The sequence below is a fragment of the Schistocerca piceifrons genome, chromosome 6 (assembly GCF_021461385.2).
Source record: "Schistocerca piceifrons isolate TAMUIC-IGC-003096 chromosome 6, iqSchPice1.1, whole genome shotgun sequence".
Classification (NCBI taxonomy): Eukaryota; Metazoa; Arthropoda; class Insecta; order Orthoptera; family Acrididae; genus Schistocerca; species Schistocerca piceifrons.
In genome coordinates, this window is record NC_060143.1 from 379,974,437 (window position 1) to 379,992,579 (window position 18,143).

At 43.2% G+C, this 18,143-nt stretch overlaps 1 protein-coding gene across 1 annotated transcript in view; it reads right to left on the reverse strand.

Moving 5' to 3' along the window:
* The window catches only part of LOC124802447 (ATP-binding cassette subfamily G member 4), a 205,079-nt gene that overhangs the window by 95,885 nt on the left and 91,051 nt on the right, over positions 1-18,143 (reverse strand). The window contains exon 2 of the mRNA XM_047263231.1: positions 10,838-10,955. Within this exon, the coding sequence (XP_047119187.1) occupies positions 10,838-10,955 (118 nt within the window). The remainder of the gene's footprint in view (positions 1-10,837; positions 10,956-18,143) is intronic.

The following is an 18,143-nucleotide window of genomic DNA, read 5'->3' on the forward strand; positions in this document are numbered from 1 at the left end:
TCGAGATCGTTACTCTAACAAAAAGACAACAAATGTGAAACTGAAGAGGAATTCCACCCTACGCAAGACACCGTTTTTGTAGTTTTCTTTTCACCCAAACATGTTTCACTACTTTTTGCGCTACCTTTAGTGGGATTATTCGTTTATTTTCTTTCTGAAATGAAGCTATTAGTTGTCTATGCAGCTAGCTTTAGATTTACTACAAAATTTACAGCTTATCGTAGTTTTTATTGTCGTGTGGTTTTCCTTTATTTTTGTCTTGGCAAACAAATTGCAAAAATGCACGTGTAACGATAACAGCGAAAGAAATAAGCATGTTACCACGACGCAAACAGAGGAAAAAACCACGGAAACATCGAGAATTATGACAAGCTGTGTGTGAGCTGTGTAGTTGATCTAGAGCTTCCAGTATAAACACAGCACAAAAACGGTGTCTTGCATCAGACGGAATTTCTTTCCAATTTTCCTTAGCAAGCATTGAAATAAGAAGAAGTGCAACATTCAAGATGATTATAACGAACGTTGTTTATACACGACGAGGTGCCCCCACATTTTTTACTTATCGTGCGACCGTACCTCACTGCAACATTTCATGGACGATTGGATTGCTCGAGGAGGTCCGGTATCATGGCCTCCCCGTTCACCAGACACGAATCCTTTGGACTTCTGGCTGTGGCGACATTAAAAGACATTGGTGCAGGACCAACCCATCGAAAACGTGCAGGCGTTACAGGAAAAGTTGACGCAGTCCGGACGGAGCCAGGTGTATTTGAAAGGATGCGTGATTCACTGCGAAGAATATCTGAAAGACATGCCAGTAAGTGTGGTAAAAACACGCAGCAATGGCTATAGTGTCTCCTTCTATGTGAAGCTGGAAAAGAGAGTTCTTCGTGCGAACTGCATGCGACTGCAACAAGAAACTGGAGAAAGTGACACTCGTACACAAAGTACCCTCCACTGCACAGCGTAAGATGGCTTGCGGAGTATACGAGGGTAATTCCAAAAGTAAGGTCTCCTATTTTTTTTTTATAAGTACGGAACTCTGTTTGTGTGGCAGTTGGTCACACTGTTATGAAGAGTGCTACACGGGCTGTGTGTAAACATGCTCACGCTGCGTTGAGGCTCTCAATTTTGGTTTGGCAGCCGTTGAGTATGGAGCTCCCGTTGGATGTTACCCCCAAGTGCGAATTGTCGCAGTTATTCGGTTTTTGAACGCAAAGGGCACTGCTCCGATTGAAATCCATCGCCAATTGATGGAAGTGTATGGTGAGTCGTGCATGGATGTCAAAAATGTTCGTAAGTGGTGTAGAGAGTTTGCAGCTGGTCGGACCGAAATTCACGATGAACAAAGGAGCGGGAGACCTCTAGTACCTTCCGCCGCGGAAGTCGAACACGCACCAGAACAAATGGACGTGGTCAGCCCATAGAGGGCTCCGCCTGCGCGAAGTGGTGTAGAGAGTTTGCAGCTGGTCGGACCGAAATTCACGACGAACAAAGGAGCGGGAGACCTCTAGTACCTTCCGCCGCGGAAGTCGAACACGCGCCAGAACAAATGGACGTGGTCAGCCCATAGAGGGCTCCGCCTCCGCGAAGTGGTGTAGAGAGTTTGCAGCTGGTCGGACCGAAATTCACGACGAACAAAGGAGCGGGAGACCTCTAGTACCTTCCGCCGCGGAAGTCGAACACGCGGCAGAACAAATGGACGTGGTCAGCCCATAGAGGGCTCCGCCTCCACGGCGGCTATTCCGTGCAGCGGCTCTCGCGCAGCGAGGGCGCCACCGCTAAGCCACGTGCAGACAGCGGCCAATAGCCGCTCCCTCCGGTTTCGTATATAGGGACCCGCTCTGCCGTAGTCCAAATGTTCACCAGTCCCATCGTCTTCTTCAGTGTTTGTGCGTCGTATCAACAGTTTGCAGTGTGAATTATCGTCAAGTGTGAACGGCTCCGTGTTTGTCTTTATGTGTCTACTGTTTTATTGCCCACCGTTCTGTAACTTATATGTCTTCTCAGTGTTTCTTCTCTTTGTGTATCCTCTGGCTGGAGAGCGGCGTAGAATGCTGCTGACAGCCTGCCTGTTGTACAGGTTTAAAATCACAATAAAGAAAAAAAAAAACCGTAGTCCAGCCAGTCTGGTACTCGCTCTGGATTTCGTTTCTATCTCGGCGGTACTGCGTTCTGGTCTTGCTCGTTGTTGACATTTGCCTGGCTGTGGTTCCAAGTGGATTTACGTTTGGTGTTTGGTGTTGTGGTTTCCACAAGCCTCCGTTGTTTATCTCTTCCTTGTTGTGTAGCTCATAGTCGGTCGTGGTCGGTTGTTGTCAGTTGTTGGTCTGTCGTCCGACTCGTCCTGTGTTTACCCGGTGGTGCGTGCTCCACCGCCGGCGGCTTCCCCGCCTGGCGGCTCCGACCCGCAGCCCAAGGCGTTCCCGCTGTTGGTTGTGGTTACTACAAGACCGTCAATTTCTGAGGAGACAGTATTGAAGGTTAAGAAAAGCATGCATGAAGATCGGCGGATCACCCTGGATGATTTCTGCGTGTTGGTTCCTGAGGTTTCCCGAAGCACCGCACACAGAATTTTAATGGAAACATTTAACTACCGGAAGGTGTGCGCAAGATGGGTGCCACGCATGGTGACTGATGACCACATGCGGCAACGAGTTGATGCTTCCCACACATTTCTTCACCGCCTTGCAGCCGAACAGAACAACTTTCTGGACTCAATTGTCATGGGTGACGAAACCTGGGCATACCACTTTACACCTGAGACCAAGCAACAATCACGCCAGTGGCGGCATTCTTTTTTGGCGGCATTCTTATTCGCCAAAACCGCGGAAATTCAAACAAACACTGTCTACCGGTAAAGTCATGCCAACCTTTTTTGGGATCGGGAAGGGGTATTGTTGGTCGACTTTATGCCCACTGGGCTGACAGGTACTGTGAGACTCTGAAAAAACTCAAACGGGCAATTCAGAGCCGGAGAAGAGGAATGTTGAACAAGGGCGTGCACATTCTCCACGACAACGCTCGCCCACACATCGCTCGGCAAACCGTTGCTCTCCTGCAACAGTTTCAGTGGAACATAATCACCCACCCACCCTATAGTCCTGATTTGGCGCCCAGTGACTATCACCTGTACATTAAGTTAAAAGAACATTTGGCCGGAAAGTGATTCAGCTCCGACGACGAGGTGAAAGAAGAGGTTCATAACTTTCTGAACAGCATGGCGGCGGGCTGGCATGTGATGGGCATACAACAACTGCCACAGCGTCTACAAAAATGCATAGACAGGAATGCTGAAAATGTCGAAATATAGCCATATGTTCAAGCTTTAAACTGATGTAAACCATTGCAGAAATAAACAGATCTATGTATTTATAAAAAAAATAGACCTTACTTTTGCGATTACCCTCGTAGATGTAGATGTAAGTATGGAAGAATGGAAAATATCTTCGCCAGCTAGAGGCAGACTTTATGGGAAACATGTCTTGACGTATCTGTGAAGAGGGATGCTTCAAGAAGGTTACGTACAATAACTGAAGTGTTGAGATCAACAGGGGGACATGTCACACAACAGTAGGCTTGAGATATACTGAAAAAACTGTGTAATATGAATAGTATTATTTCCAGACCTTATAGTTAAACGCATATGCTCACCAGGAAGAATGCATACCGAAATCTGTAATCGTAGAATAAAGGCAAATAATAAAAACTGGCAATAGAAAATGACTGACATATCCTCTTTTCATTTAAACAGCACTCATTTTGTCACAAATATCAAGAAACAAAAAATAGTATGTTTTCAAGTAAAGCATTCTCTTTAATCATTTCAACATGTTCGTACACATTCCTATTACTTGTATAATCATTCATAATTCCCTTGAAGATCTATCCAGATGCTACAGCACAAATCAGTTTAAACCAAATCATTCAAAGACCCAAGTGTATGCTTTTCATTTTAGAAACAAGGAAACCACTTTCAAGTTGAAAATAGTATGGTCAGGAGTCCAACTGGAACACTACGAGAATCCAAAATACCTAAGAGTGACACTTGAGAGATCTCTCACTTTCAAAAAGTACTGCATGAAATGCAAGTCGAAAGTTTCCACCAGGACCAGTCTCCTACTGAAACTGGCCGGATCACAGTGGGGTAGTCAACCTGAAACAACGCGAACATCTGCAATGACACTATCTTATTCTGCGGCAGAGTATGCCTGTCCTGTTTGGTATAGTTCAACTCATGCCAACCAGGTGGATGTAGCTCTCAACGAAACCTGCAGAATTATAACAGGCTGCTTAAAATCCACTCCAGTGGAATGGCTTTATCACATCGCAGGAATAGCACCACCACCTGTTCGAAGAGAGCTACGAACAAGGAAAGAAACGCAGTGGAACAGGAAATTACCCATCCTCTGTATGGGCATGAACCGCAACCGCAACGACTGAAGTCAAGGAGGAATTTCCTCAGGACATCAAAGGAACTTAGACCCATTGCTGTAAAAGCTAGGTTGCAACTATGGAGGGCTACGACCTACCTTCCCCTGATTGGAAAAGAGATGTTGAAGCTTTACCTCCAGGCCATGACGTGGAATGGACAACTTGGAAGTCCCTAAATAGATTGAGAACTGGAGTTGGGAGATCAAAAGTGAAATTGGCAAGATGGGGATACACTGATCCAAATGATATTTGGTGGGACTATGGAGAAAAACAGACAGTTCGGCACGTGGTTCGGTGTCGATTGTGCCCAGTCTCCTGTACAGAAGATGATCTTCAACAAGCAACAGAAAATACACTGGAAGTGGCCAAGTTTTGGTCAAAAGTAATTTAATCATAACTGTGTTAAATGTATGTACATGTACTAGTACGTTTCTGACAAGAGAATAATAATAATTCATAATTAAACAGTACATATCGATATAGACGACATAATGTAAGTCATTATCGTGTTTAGTGCCGTGACTTGTAACATGGGAGTGTTAAAATCTCAAATCACAAAACTTGCAGGTGTCTAAATTTCCCGTTGTATTTTTTTTATTGCTACCAGTTTCAGCATTACAAAACGCCACCTTGAGGCCCCCTGACCTCTTTGTAGGAAGGGTCCCATCTCCTGTATAATCGAAATAGGGGCCAGAATTCAGTCACTGATATCCGCAGGCTTCCTTTTAACACAGTGATCCCTTCCATCATCACTTGCAGACTCAGCGGTCAACATTCTGGGGGCTACATCAGTTAGTAATGTGTCAACATTTCACATTTGCAGTGACTTATGTCGCTTACATAAACCTGTGATCTTGCAATGTTAATCACTTAAATATGTTTCCTACACAGAAATTTGGTTGCATTACATCTATTACTTTTTGGTGCTGCGATTTATTTTTCCGTCCATTTATTATGTACAGAGAACATAAACAATGAACACTGTATGACTATTTACCTGCAGTATGCACCTGTTTTCGTTTAGGAACAATATTTCCTTTCCAGTAGGTTATCTCCCGACCCATGACCTTATTTTATCACATTTCTCTAGGACAATTCAGGGCTCGTCATTTCTCCCTTCTAAATTCATGTAAATCGTCTCCGGACACCTTTGACGGTTCCATCACCGAAGCTAATTTGAAAACTCACAGCTGCTTATTGCATCCCTGTACAGAGCGAAGCAAAATTCACGCGCTCGGGCTTCGCAGCGCGACTCCTCGCAGGCCAGCGATAAAAAATGTCTGTCACAAAATTTTGCCCAGCCAGTACATTCGGCAGAAAAAGGACGTTAAAGAGTGGCAATATGGTAACACTGTAACAACATGTATGGTAACTTCCTCTGTCAGCACGGTTGTTTGTGCTATACACTTGGGGCAGTGAATAGAGTTTTGGGTTAGCAAGCAGGATGTCGATGGTTCGATCATGGGTTGAGGCATATGTTTTTTATTTGGTAAATGTAGTCCATGTGGTACGGTTTCTGCCACTTAATCGTCAACAGCGATTGCAGCGGGTCCTCGAGAAAACATTTCCACTTACCTACTACAATCGTAGAAATGGGAGATTAGTCAGCTTTGAAAGAAGCCCTTTCCACGTAGTGGGCGTGAAATTATTCGCACCACTTATTCCACTAGGTGCGAAATCTGTTTTATTTGTACCCTCCTGCAATGGATTAGTACCAACTTTTATTCTTGCCTTATGTTCCAGCAGGACTAGCAACGTGCTTTGCGAATAATGTCCAAACTCGGTTACTGTTTGTATGTGTTATCACTATGGTCCCATTAATTATGTCTTCCAACACTGAGTCTGGTAACCGCATGCTATTTAGTACGTAACTCAACGCATTATTATTATTATTATTATTATTATTATTATTATTATTATTATTATCACTGTTCCATCGATGGGATTGTGGAAACATCACGTCTATTACCGTTACGGAAACAGTGTAATTTGAAACTGAACATTTCACAATTGGCGTTGTAGGGATGAGTTATGCAGAACAATATCTGTCAGAGGGGTAATGCGTGTTAGCTGGAACAGCGCACAGGACTGACGGCGTGTTTATACTGTATGCGCTGTCCACCAGACAGGGACTAGTTGCGAGCAGAGTAACGCGCCCGTGACATATTCCCATGACCATGCGTACATGTGTCGAATTTGCTCCCTGTAAACCTCTAAAGCAGTGTGGCAGACATATGGCATACATAAACAATGAATATGCGGATATGCTACTGGTCTTTGGTGCCTTTGATAACCCGGCTGGTGTTGGTGCTCGTGAATATGCCGGTAGATACCCTCGTCTACGCCATCCAGATACAGACGTGTTTCGTCGTCTGGAACTGCGCCTTCGGGAGTGAGGTTCTTTCCTTCCACCATCGCGCGACACGGACTCGCCGTACTCCAGCTACTGAGGAAGCTATTGTGGAGGTCATACACCAAGAACCTCAGCGAAGTGCATGTAGTGCTAGCAAGGCAGCTGCGTGTCTCGCTACGCACGTTCGTTAACGTGCTGCACGAGCATGGCTGCACCCTATCATAATGCTTTCACGCAATACCTGCATCCTGCAGATCACCACAAGCAGATGCAATTCTGCGAGTGGTTCCAACAACAGGAAGCCAACGATGACGCCGTAATAAGGTCGGATGAAGCAGCATTCACTCGTGAGGCTGTGTTCAATATGCACTATGCCCACCAGTGGTCTGAGGTTAAGCCGCACGTCACCCGCGACCGTGGATATCAAGTTCGCTTTGGTATCAACGTCTGGGCCGGAATATTGGGCGACAGGTGTTCGGGCCCCTAAATGTTGCCTGACAGGTTGACTGCATTATAGTATCATGCATTTCTTTCAACCTATCTGCCTGATATGCTGGAAGATGTTCCACTACATGTTCGGCAGAGGATATGGTTCCAAAATGATGGTGCACCTCCACACTCTGGAATTAATCTAAGACAGTATTTGGACAGAACATTTCCAGACAAATGGGTCGGACGTGAAGGTCCAGATGTATGGCCACCTGACGCAAATCCCCTGGATTTTTTCCTGTGGAGACACCTGAAGGAGCACGTGTACTCTACTCCGCCGACGATTGTGGAAGAACCGGTAGCGCTTGTTCATGCTGCTCTTGTCACTGAGGACCCAGCTTTGCCGCGAAGACCCCAGAGTTGTAAGATCCGGTGCGTTGAGCAATGTTTGGACGTGCAGGGGTGTCGCTTTGGCATCTGTTGTTCTGAGGAAAACGTATTCTGTTGTGAAGGTTATGCGGTCATTAATATTGACGTTATTATTGTCACTGGTTGCTAATGTGCGACATCCGAGCGCTCATATTACATGTATTATAAATCACAAGTAGATGTTGTGTTATTGTACAGTGCTATCATATTTAGCATCTCGAAATTGTTTTTGTAGTTATTCTGTCCTAAGACAGGTCATTTGTTTCGACTGTCTATTTCTTATTTGTCTAACCACGTATTTGTTATGTTCAGTGTTACAAAAAATGGTTCAAATGGCTCTGAGCACTATGGGACTTAAGTACTGAGGTCATCATTCCCCTAGAACTTAGAACTACTTAAACCTAACTAACCTAAGGACATCACACACATCCATGCCCGAGGCAGGATTCGAACCTGCGACCGTAACGGTCGCGCGGTTCCAGACTGTAGCGCCTAGAACCGCTCGGCCACACAGGCCGGCTTCAGTGTTACTAAGTGTTATTATGTTAGGATGCATGTGACGTGAGAAACGGTGTACATTACAGTATGAAACGTCAGAATGAAATTAGCAAATAAAAAACATGCGCCCCAACCCAGGATCGAACCCTCGACATCCTACCTGCTAACCCAAAACACTATCCATTGCGCCAACTGCACAGCACAACTAAAATGTGTTGGCCGAGGTAGTTGCCTTACATGTGGTTACAGTGTTGCCAGATTGCCTCTCTTTAACGTCCTTTTTCTGCCGGATGTATTCACCGGACGAAATTGTGTGAGAGACATTTTTTTATCGCTGGCATGTGAGAAGCCGTGCTGCCAAGCCAGAGTGCGCGAATTTCGCTTCACCCTGTATAGCGCTTCCATCACGCCTCTAATTCTTTCGTGTATTACAGGGACTTGTCTCTGTGACAAGTCCTCTTTCTGCACAAAACGAAATTTCAACACTGGGCTCGATAGGGAAATATATCACTCAACAAGCCCCATTTAGAACGAACTCACACACCCCAAAAATGATGACGAGTCTCGTTTTGTGGTCTCAACACCTCAGTTTTCTGGCTGTTAGCAAAGGAGGATTTAAGAATCTTCAATTTCTCATTGGTGCGGATGTCTTATTGTAACACCGGCCGGGCCATCTTCTAGAGAGGCAATCTGTGCCGAACAGATTTGTCGTCTCACTTTTGGATCCACTACTGTATAAAAGAAAGTTCTTGGTACATGCCAAAAGCTCTACTTTCGTCTCTTTCAAGTTCGTGGTATATGTCAAAAGCCGTACTTTCGTCTCTCTCATTACAGGTCAGTGTCAAAGCTGAGACTTATGTAAGTTTCAGCAAATAAAGGCTACACGGCGACAATAAGATGCACGCAAAACCAGTTCCCGGTACTGGCTCTGATGCTTTGCAGGCGCGAGAGGTCGCGTAACGTATGTCTAAGCAGTTCCTTAGTTAGGTTAAGGTCGCTGACGCTGCGCGCTGACGTCAAGGTGAGTGAGTGGCTGTAATTTCCTTCTGCGGCACGAGTCTCGGCAACCAGTGAAAGACGTTCGTCATTAGAGGTGCAACCCTCCTGTACGGGAGACAGAAATGCGATTTCCCTACTCATAATATTGCTGAGAAATGCTATCGGTCACCGATGTTTTAATAGAAAGCTCTGAATGCCTTCGTCATTTCGTTATCAGTTGTTCCGTTCCACTTCACGTAACCTGATAGGAATTTAGCAATTACTGGTATCTGCCTTGAAAAGTGTGAATCCGACTCCAAACGATAATTTCTTCCACTGTAAATTCTCTGCCTCATTCTAACTCTAAAATATTATTTTACATTTTTTTCCTGATTAATTTTTACTGTTAACAGCTATACACAAATTTTTATTACCCACTTGCGCAACTGAATTTAAGATAGTTGAATTCAAGATACCACATCAGTCAAACTAAATGACAGTGTTGTGACTGATTAATCCATAAGCTGCAAATAATTGAAACAAATACTTTGTAAATGTTGCAGCAAACGCAGGATTACATTGCTCAGTTGATGAAGCAAGAGAATATACTAAAATGACATTCCACGAAACTTTAAGCAACTAGAAGTAACACCAATATTCTACATTAAAATGAATAAAACTATAAAAATTCTAAGAAACAAAAGCTCATGTGGTGTTGATGAAATTTCAAACACAATTCTGAAAAGTTGTTCCAACTTAATAAGTAATCTACTTAGTGAGTCACGCAATTTGTCATGAGTCAGGGAACTGTTTGAGAGAGGTTAAAATATATAATTGTTAACCGTTTTCATGAGAAAGGTGACGAGGTAGACATAAGCAGTTGTCATCCTGTTCCCTTACTGATGCGTTTTCGAAAAATGTTGGAAATAAAGTACTCAAGAGTAATCTGACACTTACGTTGAAACAATTTACTTAGCGTATTACAGTTTGGATTCTAAAAGGGTTGTTCGACTGACAGCGCTATTTATACATTCATTCACCAAATAGTACAGGCCTTAATTAATAAAATATCGCCAGCCGGTATTTTTTGTGATCTTTCCAAGGCGTTTGATTGATAGATCATATTACTCTCTGAAAAATGGCAAGTTTTTATAAAAGTGATAGTTTTACACACAACTGGTTTGAATTATACTTAACGGACAGATTACAAAAGGTTGTACTAAATAATTGAAACAACGGTAAGGGTAGAAAGTTTTATTGACTGGGGAAAGAAGTCACAATGAGAGTCCCACAGGGTTCAAATTTAGCCCCACTCCTATTTCTTGTATGGTTCAGTTACGTTCCACTTAACATTCAACAAGCACAGTTGGTACTTTCTACTGACGATATAGTGTTATAATGAATTCCATTAGAAGGAAAGCAACAGTAGAGATGGCAAATGATATTTGTGTCTGCAGACACTACATCTTTGTTACAGCAGTCTGCGGAAACCAGTTCTAAGATGTTGACCACTAATGGGATCGTGTATATGACTGAAGTTCATCCCCTCAGCCTCAGTTAAGGCCAAGATGGTGAACCGTATCACCGAAACTGGCAGTATACAATAAATTACATCGAAAGGACGGCAGCATTTTATTACGCAAGTGAACGACCGAAGTCACTTAAATCTTCAGTCAGAAGAATGGACAGTTTCCGTTAAGCATCGTCAGATCTCACCTGTAGCCAGAGAGGATGTCGAGGAGCGTGGATTTGCCAGCACCGGACGGCCCCATGATGGCAATCAGCTGCTTTGGAACGAAGCGGCCGCATACTTCGTGTAGGATCTTTTTCTTGCCTGAAATAGAAAAATAAACGGTCAGGCAGAACTGTATCAAACTGCAACAGAAACCATATTCCTACAGCAAATTTCAAATGATGACCTCCAGTTGTACCTTAGTACAAAACAAATAAACCTGAGGATAGTTATCGAGAATCTCGATACCGTTATGTGTGCGCCATTAAAATGAGCACAAAATATGGGGACAAAGCTCAGCCAATCCAAAACCCAAGCGTTACTGATTGATCATTCTAGGCTCGTTAGCCCGAAATATCGGGAATCCCTACCACTTCAGCCGGCCGCGGTGGTCTCGCGGTTCTAGGCGCGCAGTCCGGAACCGTGCGACTGCTACGGTCGCAGGTTCGAATCCTGCCTCGGGCATGGATGTGTGTGATGTTCTTAGGTTAGTTAGGTTTAAGTAGGTCTAAGTTCTAGGGGACTGATGACCACAGCTGTTAAGTCCCATAGTGCTCAGAGCCATTTTGAACCTACCACTTCAATCGTATATTGGACAAGTATCAGCTTCTCTCCGTCATCAAGAGTCTAGGAGTAATTCTAGACAAAAATCCAAATTCGACTGAACACATAACTACATTATGCAAGATGGCATCAGTGTCCATGGCCTACAAAAATATAAAAAGCTTCTTCGTGTTAACCTGAAAAATGAAACTTGTAGAAACACTTATAATTTCAGTAATTGATTACAGCGATGATATCCTGCAAGGTCTGTCTCTGTAACGCTCACGGAGCCTGGAAATTGTTATGAACGCATTTGTTCGTTATATCTGTGATGTTCGACTCTATAATCATATTTTACCGTAATACATACAGCTATCCTGTTTATGTACACACAAGCGCAGAGATTTCCATGCTCTCTGTCTAATCATTGAGTACTGTCCCTCACATGTCTCCTCCATCTTAGCACTCCTATCCGAACAACATGCCAGAAACACCCCATCAGTGCAAAAATCTTTCTGTTGCACCCCATCGTTCAGCCACTTTCAAGAAGTCCTTCCCAGAAGCAGAAACTCGACGCTGGTGTAATCTCCCGCATTATATTAGACAACTGAATAAGTTATTTATTACAACAACAAAAATAACTACCATTGTCCCTGTACGCACTCGTTACCTCTGTAATCCCTTCTTTCCATCTTCCTCTTTTCCCAGTATCCTTAAATGGTGCAGTCTCCTTAAATTTCTTTTCCCAGAACTCTCTATATCAGAAAACATCTATTTTGTAAACCTATAAATTCTTTTTGTTTCTTCCATTAATATTGTTATTCTATCATAATTATTATTATTAGTGGCAGCAGCAGCAGTAGTAGGTGTCAGTATTAACTTTGACAGTTAGTATTGTTTCCTCACACTGTCTCTGTAGACTCTCAAATCATTTTAATAATATTTATCACACCAAAATCTTTTTTAGGCAACTATTATGTAAGGAAAGTACTGTATGTTTGAAACTCTGGTATGGTGTAAAAGTTTGCTTCATTGCCCTAATCGGATCCGGTTAAATAAATAAGATAAATAGTTCTCAGAACAGGGAACAACTCGGGCTATTCTTCAAACATGTCGAATGTCAAAGTTTTTTCTTGACATCTCGTAGACAAAGTAAAGAAATTAAAGACACGTGGTTTTATACAGTGCATTACGTTTAACCTAAAATGTACCCTAACTCTATCAGAAAGAATTCTGTGGTTGTCCAGAAGCATTATTTGTGTATTTTACGTTCAGACATCCGTGTTTTTCGGTAGGCCATCTTTGTCTAACAAAGCAGTTGTGGTTAATTAGTTTTGTCACCCCTATTATCTTTGTTTCTGGGAAAATATCTTCACAACTGTGAAAGAAAATGTAATATGCGATCGTCAAAAGGTGCAACACAAAACACAGAGTGAAGCAACAACAATCAGACGAGACACATATGCGATGACGGATGTTAGGCAGCTGGGATGCATTGGAAATAGAACACTTAGATTCGAGGTGGGCTGAAGTAACTCAAACTTTGATATGATGTACCCGCAGTGGCGTGTCTACAAACGAAATCTTGTTTAATGGATTGATCTGCATTACAGTCAGGTAGAAACTGTTCCAGATTATCGAGTGCAGCAACTGCAAAGCTCTTTAAACCGCTTGAAATTTATTTTGGGGCTATTTTCATTGATTCCCCAATACGACACGTTGCTGGTGAAAAAAATGCAGGTTCGTACATGGCAGAAACAGATGAACATTCAGACCTTAATCCGGAAATTATTTTATTATTCATATACAGTCTACTGATGTAGTATTTCGAGTTCGATATGTCTACAACGTACAACACCTCTGGAAGCATTCAGCGTCGCCAGTGTCTAATGATTGTATTCATATATCGTTCTCATAGACTGCCAATGATAGCAGATTGTTGACAGTCATTTACTTTGGCCACAGGAGAAAAAACAGACAACCTGTTACACTTACTTTTGCTAATAAAGCTATCTAGATCGTGCCCTATGAAGGGATCCGTTCAGGAATTTGATTCAAGCGATTAAAACCAGGATTTAGACCAGGATTGCCACGCTAGTACTTGAACCGCCGTCCATCCAAATGCTAGTAAAGTGTCCCATTGTAGAGCCAAAATAGTAGGCGAGCTGAGAGTGGGGTAGAGAGGACCCCAGTTTGGAGTATTTATGAGGGACTCCCAGTTCCATTAGCTGCGAGACAACCAAGGGAAACCTTTCGGTATCCTTCGCTGGAATCCGGATGTAATGCCACACTCTGCAGGAGGGTAGCAAACTACTACTGCCACAGTTGGTGAATGGAGGTTTAGCAATCAGTCAGAACTTGTGTTTATTGTAGCAGACTTCGGTCACTGGGTGATCATCTTTAGTGCAGCAGATAAAGTTGATACATTTCAGCCGTTATTTGGCATAGCCCCTCTTGGACTGTATAAGTCAAGAGCTCAAATTGCAATGCAAAGTAAGAGCGACTAAGCCAAATAAAGGCTGCAATGTGTTGACATTATCTACTTCATTGAAGATGGTCACTCAGTAACTGATATCTAGATGTGGGGCAATAAACCCAAGTTTCGACTGATTACTGTACCCCCTTCAACCAACTGAAATGAGTACAGTCTCTGAGTACTTCCAGGTTCCAGATGAAGTGAAATTAAAAATATATTATCATCACCTGTGGATGACGATGATTACAGCCTAACAAACCTTTGAAGCTATCAAAGTTATTTCTAAAGTAAAGTAAACACCACACGTGGATTAGGCCTTAGACCTGTTTCGACCAGCCACCTGCTTCCTACAAGGCAGCATGAGGAGTGACCTGTCATCGTAAGACATGCGATCAGTGTGTCGCCAATCCCTCTAGCCGTTATTGTCAGCAGACGGATCCTGATGATGCAGCTGCTTCTTTACTTAAGTAGCTCCTCAGGTGGCCCCGACATGGGCAAATTGGACACAATATCACACCTCCCTATGCCAGAAAAACCTGAAGAGGTATGAGGAACTAAAGATGCGTTCTTCTGCAACAGAGGCAATGACCCATTTGGCTATGAAGGTTGTTATTTCTATGCAGAGTTATCAATATTAACTTCGCCACAGCTTCGTACATATATTGAACACACCTCCTACTCTTCCTCTCTGTTTCCACCTCTTCCTCTCTTTGTGTGTCCACCTCATCCTCCCACCTCTGTCTATGTCCTCCTTCCTAATCTCTCTGTTTCTTTATCTCCTCCTCCTTCTCTCTTTGTCCATTTCCTCCACCCACTCTCTTTGACCATATCCCATCTTTTATTCATCTCATCTCCAGCCATGCTCATTGGGACATGTAGCTCCTGCAATACAGCACAATAAAGTAGGCGGTTACTATTCTCACAGCCACGTGGAGTAGCCGCATGGACTGAGGCGCCTGTCACGGTCCGTGCGGCTCCCCCCCCCCCCCTGCCCCTCAGTGGTTCGAGTCCTCCCTCGGGCATGGGTGTGTGTGTTGTCGCCGGCCGGAGTGGCCGTGCGGTTCTAGGCGCTACAGTCTGGAGCCGAGCGACCGCTACGGTCGCAGGTTCGAATCCTGCCTCGGGCATGGATGTGTGTGATGTCCTTAGGTTAGTTAGGTTTAATTAGTTCAAGGTTCTAGGGGACTGATGACCTCAGAAGTTAAGTCGCATAGTGCTCAGAGCCATTTGAACCATTTTGTGTGTTGTCCATAACGTAAGTTAGTTTAAGTTAGCGTAAGTAGCGTGTAGGCTTAGGGACCGGTTACCTAAGCAGTTGGGTCCCATAAGACCTTACAACAAATTTCCAAAATTTTACTACTTTCACAACATGCCTGCCATGCAAGACAGGCTACATGTTGGGGCCCAGGAAACTGTTTTTTTGCCCCTGACATGTAGACTGCACTGTAAAGTAGTTTTGATTTGGCAGGCTGATACAGTTGCCAAATAACATTTCTGCCATGCAGGCAGCCTATAGACCAGGGACGGGTAAAACATGTTTTTATCCATATTTCCGCTTCTATTGGAGTCGTGTTACTGCTGTTTCTGTGCCAAATTTGATTGAAATCGATGCAGGGGCTTTGGAGAAGATCCAGAACATACACACATACGATCTGCTTTGTTTATATAAAACAGAGCATAATTTTCTTAGGATTTTATGTGTATTAGGAGAGTAGATGAGAGATACTAAAGAGATAGTGATGATGAAACGGGAGATAATTTGCGGAAAGATGACGGTTTCCGTTTGACAGGTCCTTTGTGGAGGGACACAAGAGAGAGGCACCAGAGAAGCGACCATTACCGTTAGGAGAAGGCAATGCTAGCTAGTCTAGATTTTTAACCTTTCCGAAACTGTACCAATGAGAACTGTTAGGTTGGCTACGGAAAGTAGAGCAATCTTCGCTATGAACAGTTTCCTATGAAATCTGACGTGTTAGATAACTCCCACAGTAAGAGTTCTGCGTCATTCGGATTCGTTTCTTCTGCAGTCTAGACGCTTTCCAGTGGCTGGTACAGTTAGCTTCAAGACTGCCTGGTCCTGCTGTTTAGGTGGCGTGTGGAGTTGGAGTGCTACAAGCGCAAGGAGGTCGATCTAATACTACCAGTTAGTAGGAGAATCCATATATGGCCTTGTTGCCTGCTAGGTGCGACAGTCAGAGCATCTTAAATTACGGTGGCAACTGGTAATTACAATCACAGCCGGACTACCGACTCTTTATACTGCCGCTAATGTAACTTGTCTCGTTTTACTGCCGTATGGCATCATTAGGCCAGATCTCTCTCGCTCGTTCTCGCTTGTTTTATTCCTTTTTTTCTTGTAAGGGCACTCTAATAACTTATATATGCATATTTTACCGGCTAACAGAGCGTTGTCTCCTCGTCCTGAGATCGCTGGCTTGTATCTAGGCACTTTTGCCACCGATTCCAGTGGCCTTTTCAATTTGTATAAGTTACATTAGTCATGTAACCCTGGTATTTTCAAATTTTACCCGTATAAAATAGCCTTTAGTCGACCATTACTGCAGGAGGATTAAGCTGCTCCCTTCTGATCTTAATCTATTATCGTGTCAGATCTATTTCCCTTTGATCGTGTAGTCACTGTTGAATCAAGCCTGTATTAGGAAGTGAAATCTATGCCTTAAGGTAGGTCAGGACAGAGTGTGACTGCTTATTTCCACTTTGTCACAAGGGTAGCTCTTCCGCTTTGATATTTACATCGAAATTTTGCTTGCTAATATGTGTCTCTGTTCATCCTGGTATTTCCTTTCTAACACATGTTGATCTGTATCTATTTCAGTGTTAGGGGTCTGTAGCTTCAAGCGACTTTTAAACAGATCTTTCAACGTTAAATGATGTTTTATGTACTGGGAAGTGTTAATTTTGTGGCGTGATTCTTTCTCAACATTAAATAGTGTTTTGTGCACTGGGGACTGTTAATTTCGTGCCGTGGTTCTAAGGTAGTACAATGATCAAATTTAAAGAGTTTGTTTCAAATGCATATCCACAGTCACCGTCGATGAATTGGAAAAATAATGTCTTTGTCAGTTACGAAGAATTATTTTACACCACTTTTCCTGGTTTATCTATTGTGATAAGTGTAATTGCACTCATGGTGGAATTCTGAAACTTTCTCCCATCGGACAACATATGCATTGAATATACGCTGCTGTTCCTTTAGAATTTATCTTTTGTAAGTGGTAAGCTTCGTTCGATGTCGATGCAGAACTCCCATGGTAGAAACGACAAATTTTCAATTGTCTTCATTGGGAATTATGCTCTCATCTTACCAGGTGGTTATAGGCAACTGCTAATAAGCTACAGTAAAGGAGCTAGTTCGACGTATATGGTGCACTTTATCACCCTTCGAGTTCGTGTAGCGAGGAACTTTCAGTCTCAACTACATATTTAATATTCAAAAGGTATTACGACCGAGTGACTTACCCCCGCTGTTTCGCTTTGCGAAAGTGTGCCGTCTTCTTATTACTAGTCAAAAGTCAAATCGCATTATTCATAAATTACATTTTCAGTTTGGGGGTACATATCATGGCATGAAAATTGCTCATATTCTTGTTTGAACACTTGCGGTTAATTCAAGCAATGCCAACACTCAAATTCTCAGAATTAGTCTGTAGCACTACGTTTCAATATATTCAGAAAAGTCTCCCAAACATTTAAATTTACATTTGATGTTAACAAACATTTTTTTTTCGGAAGCTGCGATTGCTAGACGACATTTGGTATCCTACCGCGCCCATCCTCAATTATTTTGCCGACCACCTACTACTTCATTTTCATCACTGTGACATTATAAACCACACTATCGTCGCTGCTCATCTTGATTTTAACTCCTTAAATGGTTTTCTAGTCACACAGAGGTCAACCCAGGTGAACGGACGCAGGCCAGCTGAGATCCTTCACGGACACTGCCACACTTCCTGCCGTTGTTTCCTTGTCGGAGAGCCACGCCGTTTTTCTCAGACATACTTTGCCCCCCCCCCCCCCCACAATAGTCACGAATCGAGGATGCACTTACAATGAGCAGCCCAAATACAGCTGCCGTTTCTTGTTTCAACAGTAATATTTTATCTGCAATTGCCGATGGCGGCTCCTTAAAAAGCAACAGAGATACACATATTATCAACGTGCACTGCTTCTACGTCAAAAAAATTCTCAGATAAGTAATATCAAACGCGCTACGATGAGATAAAGAGACGTCCCGTCCTTGACACATT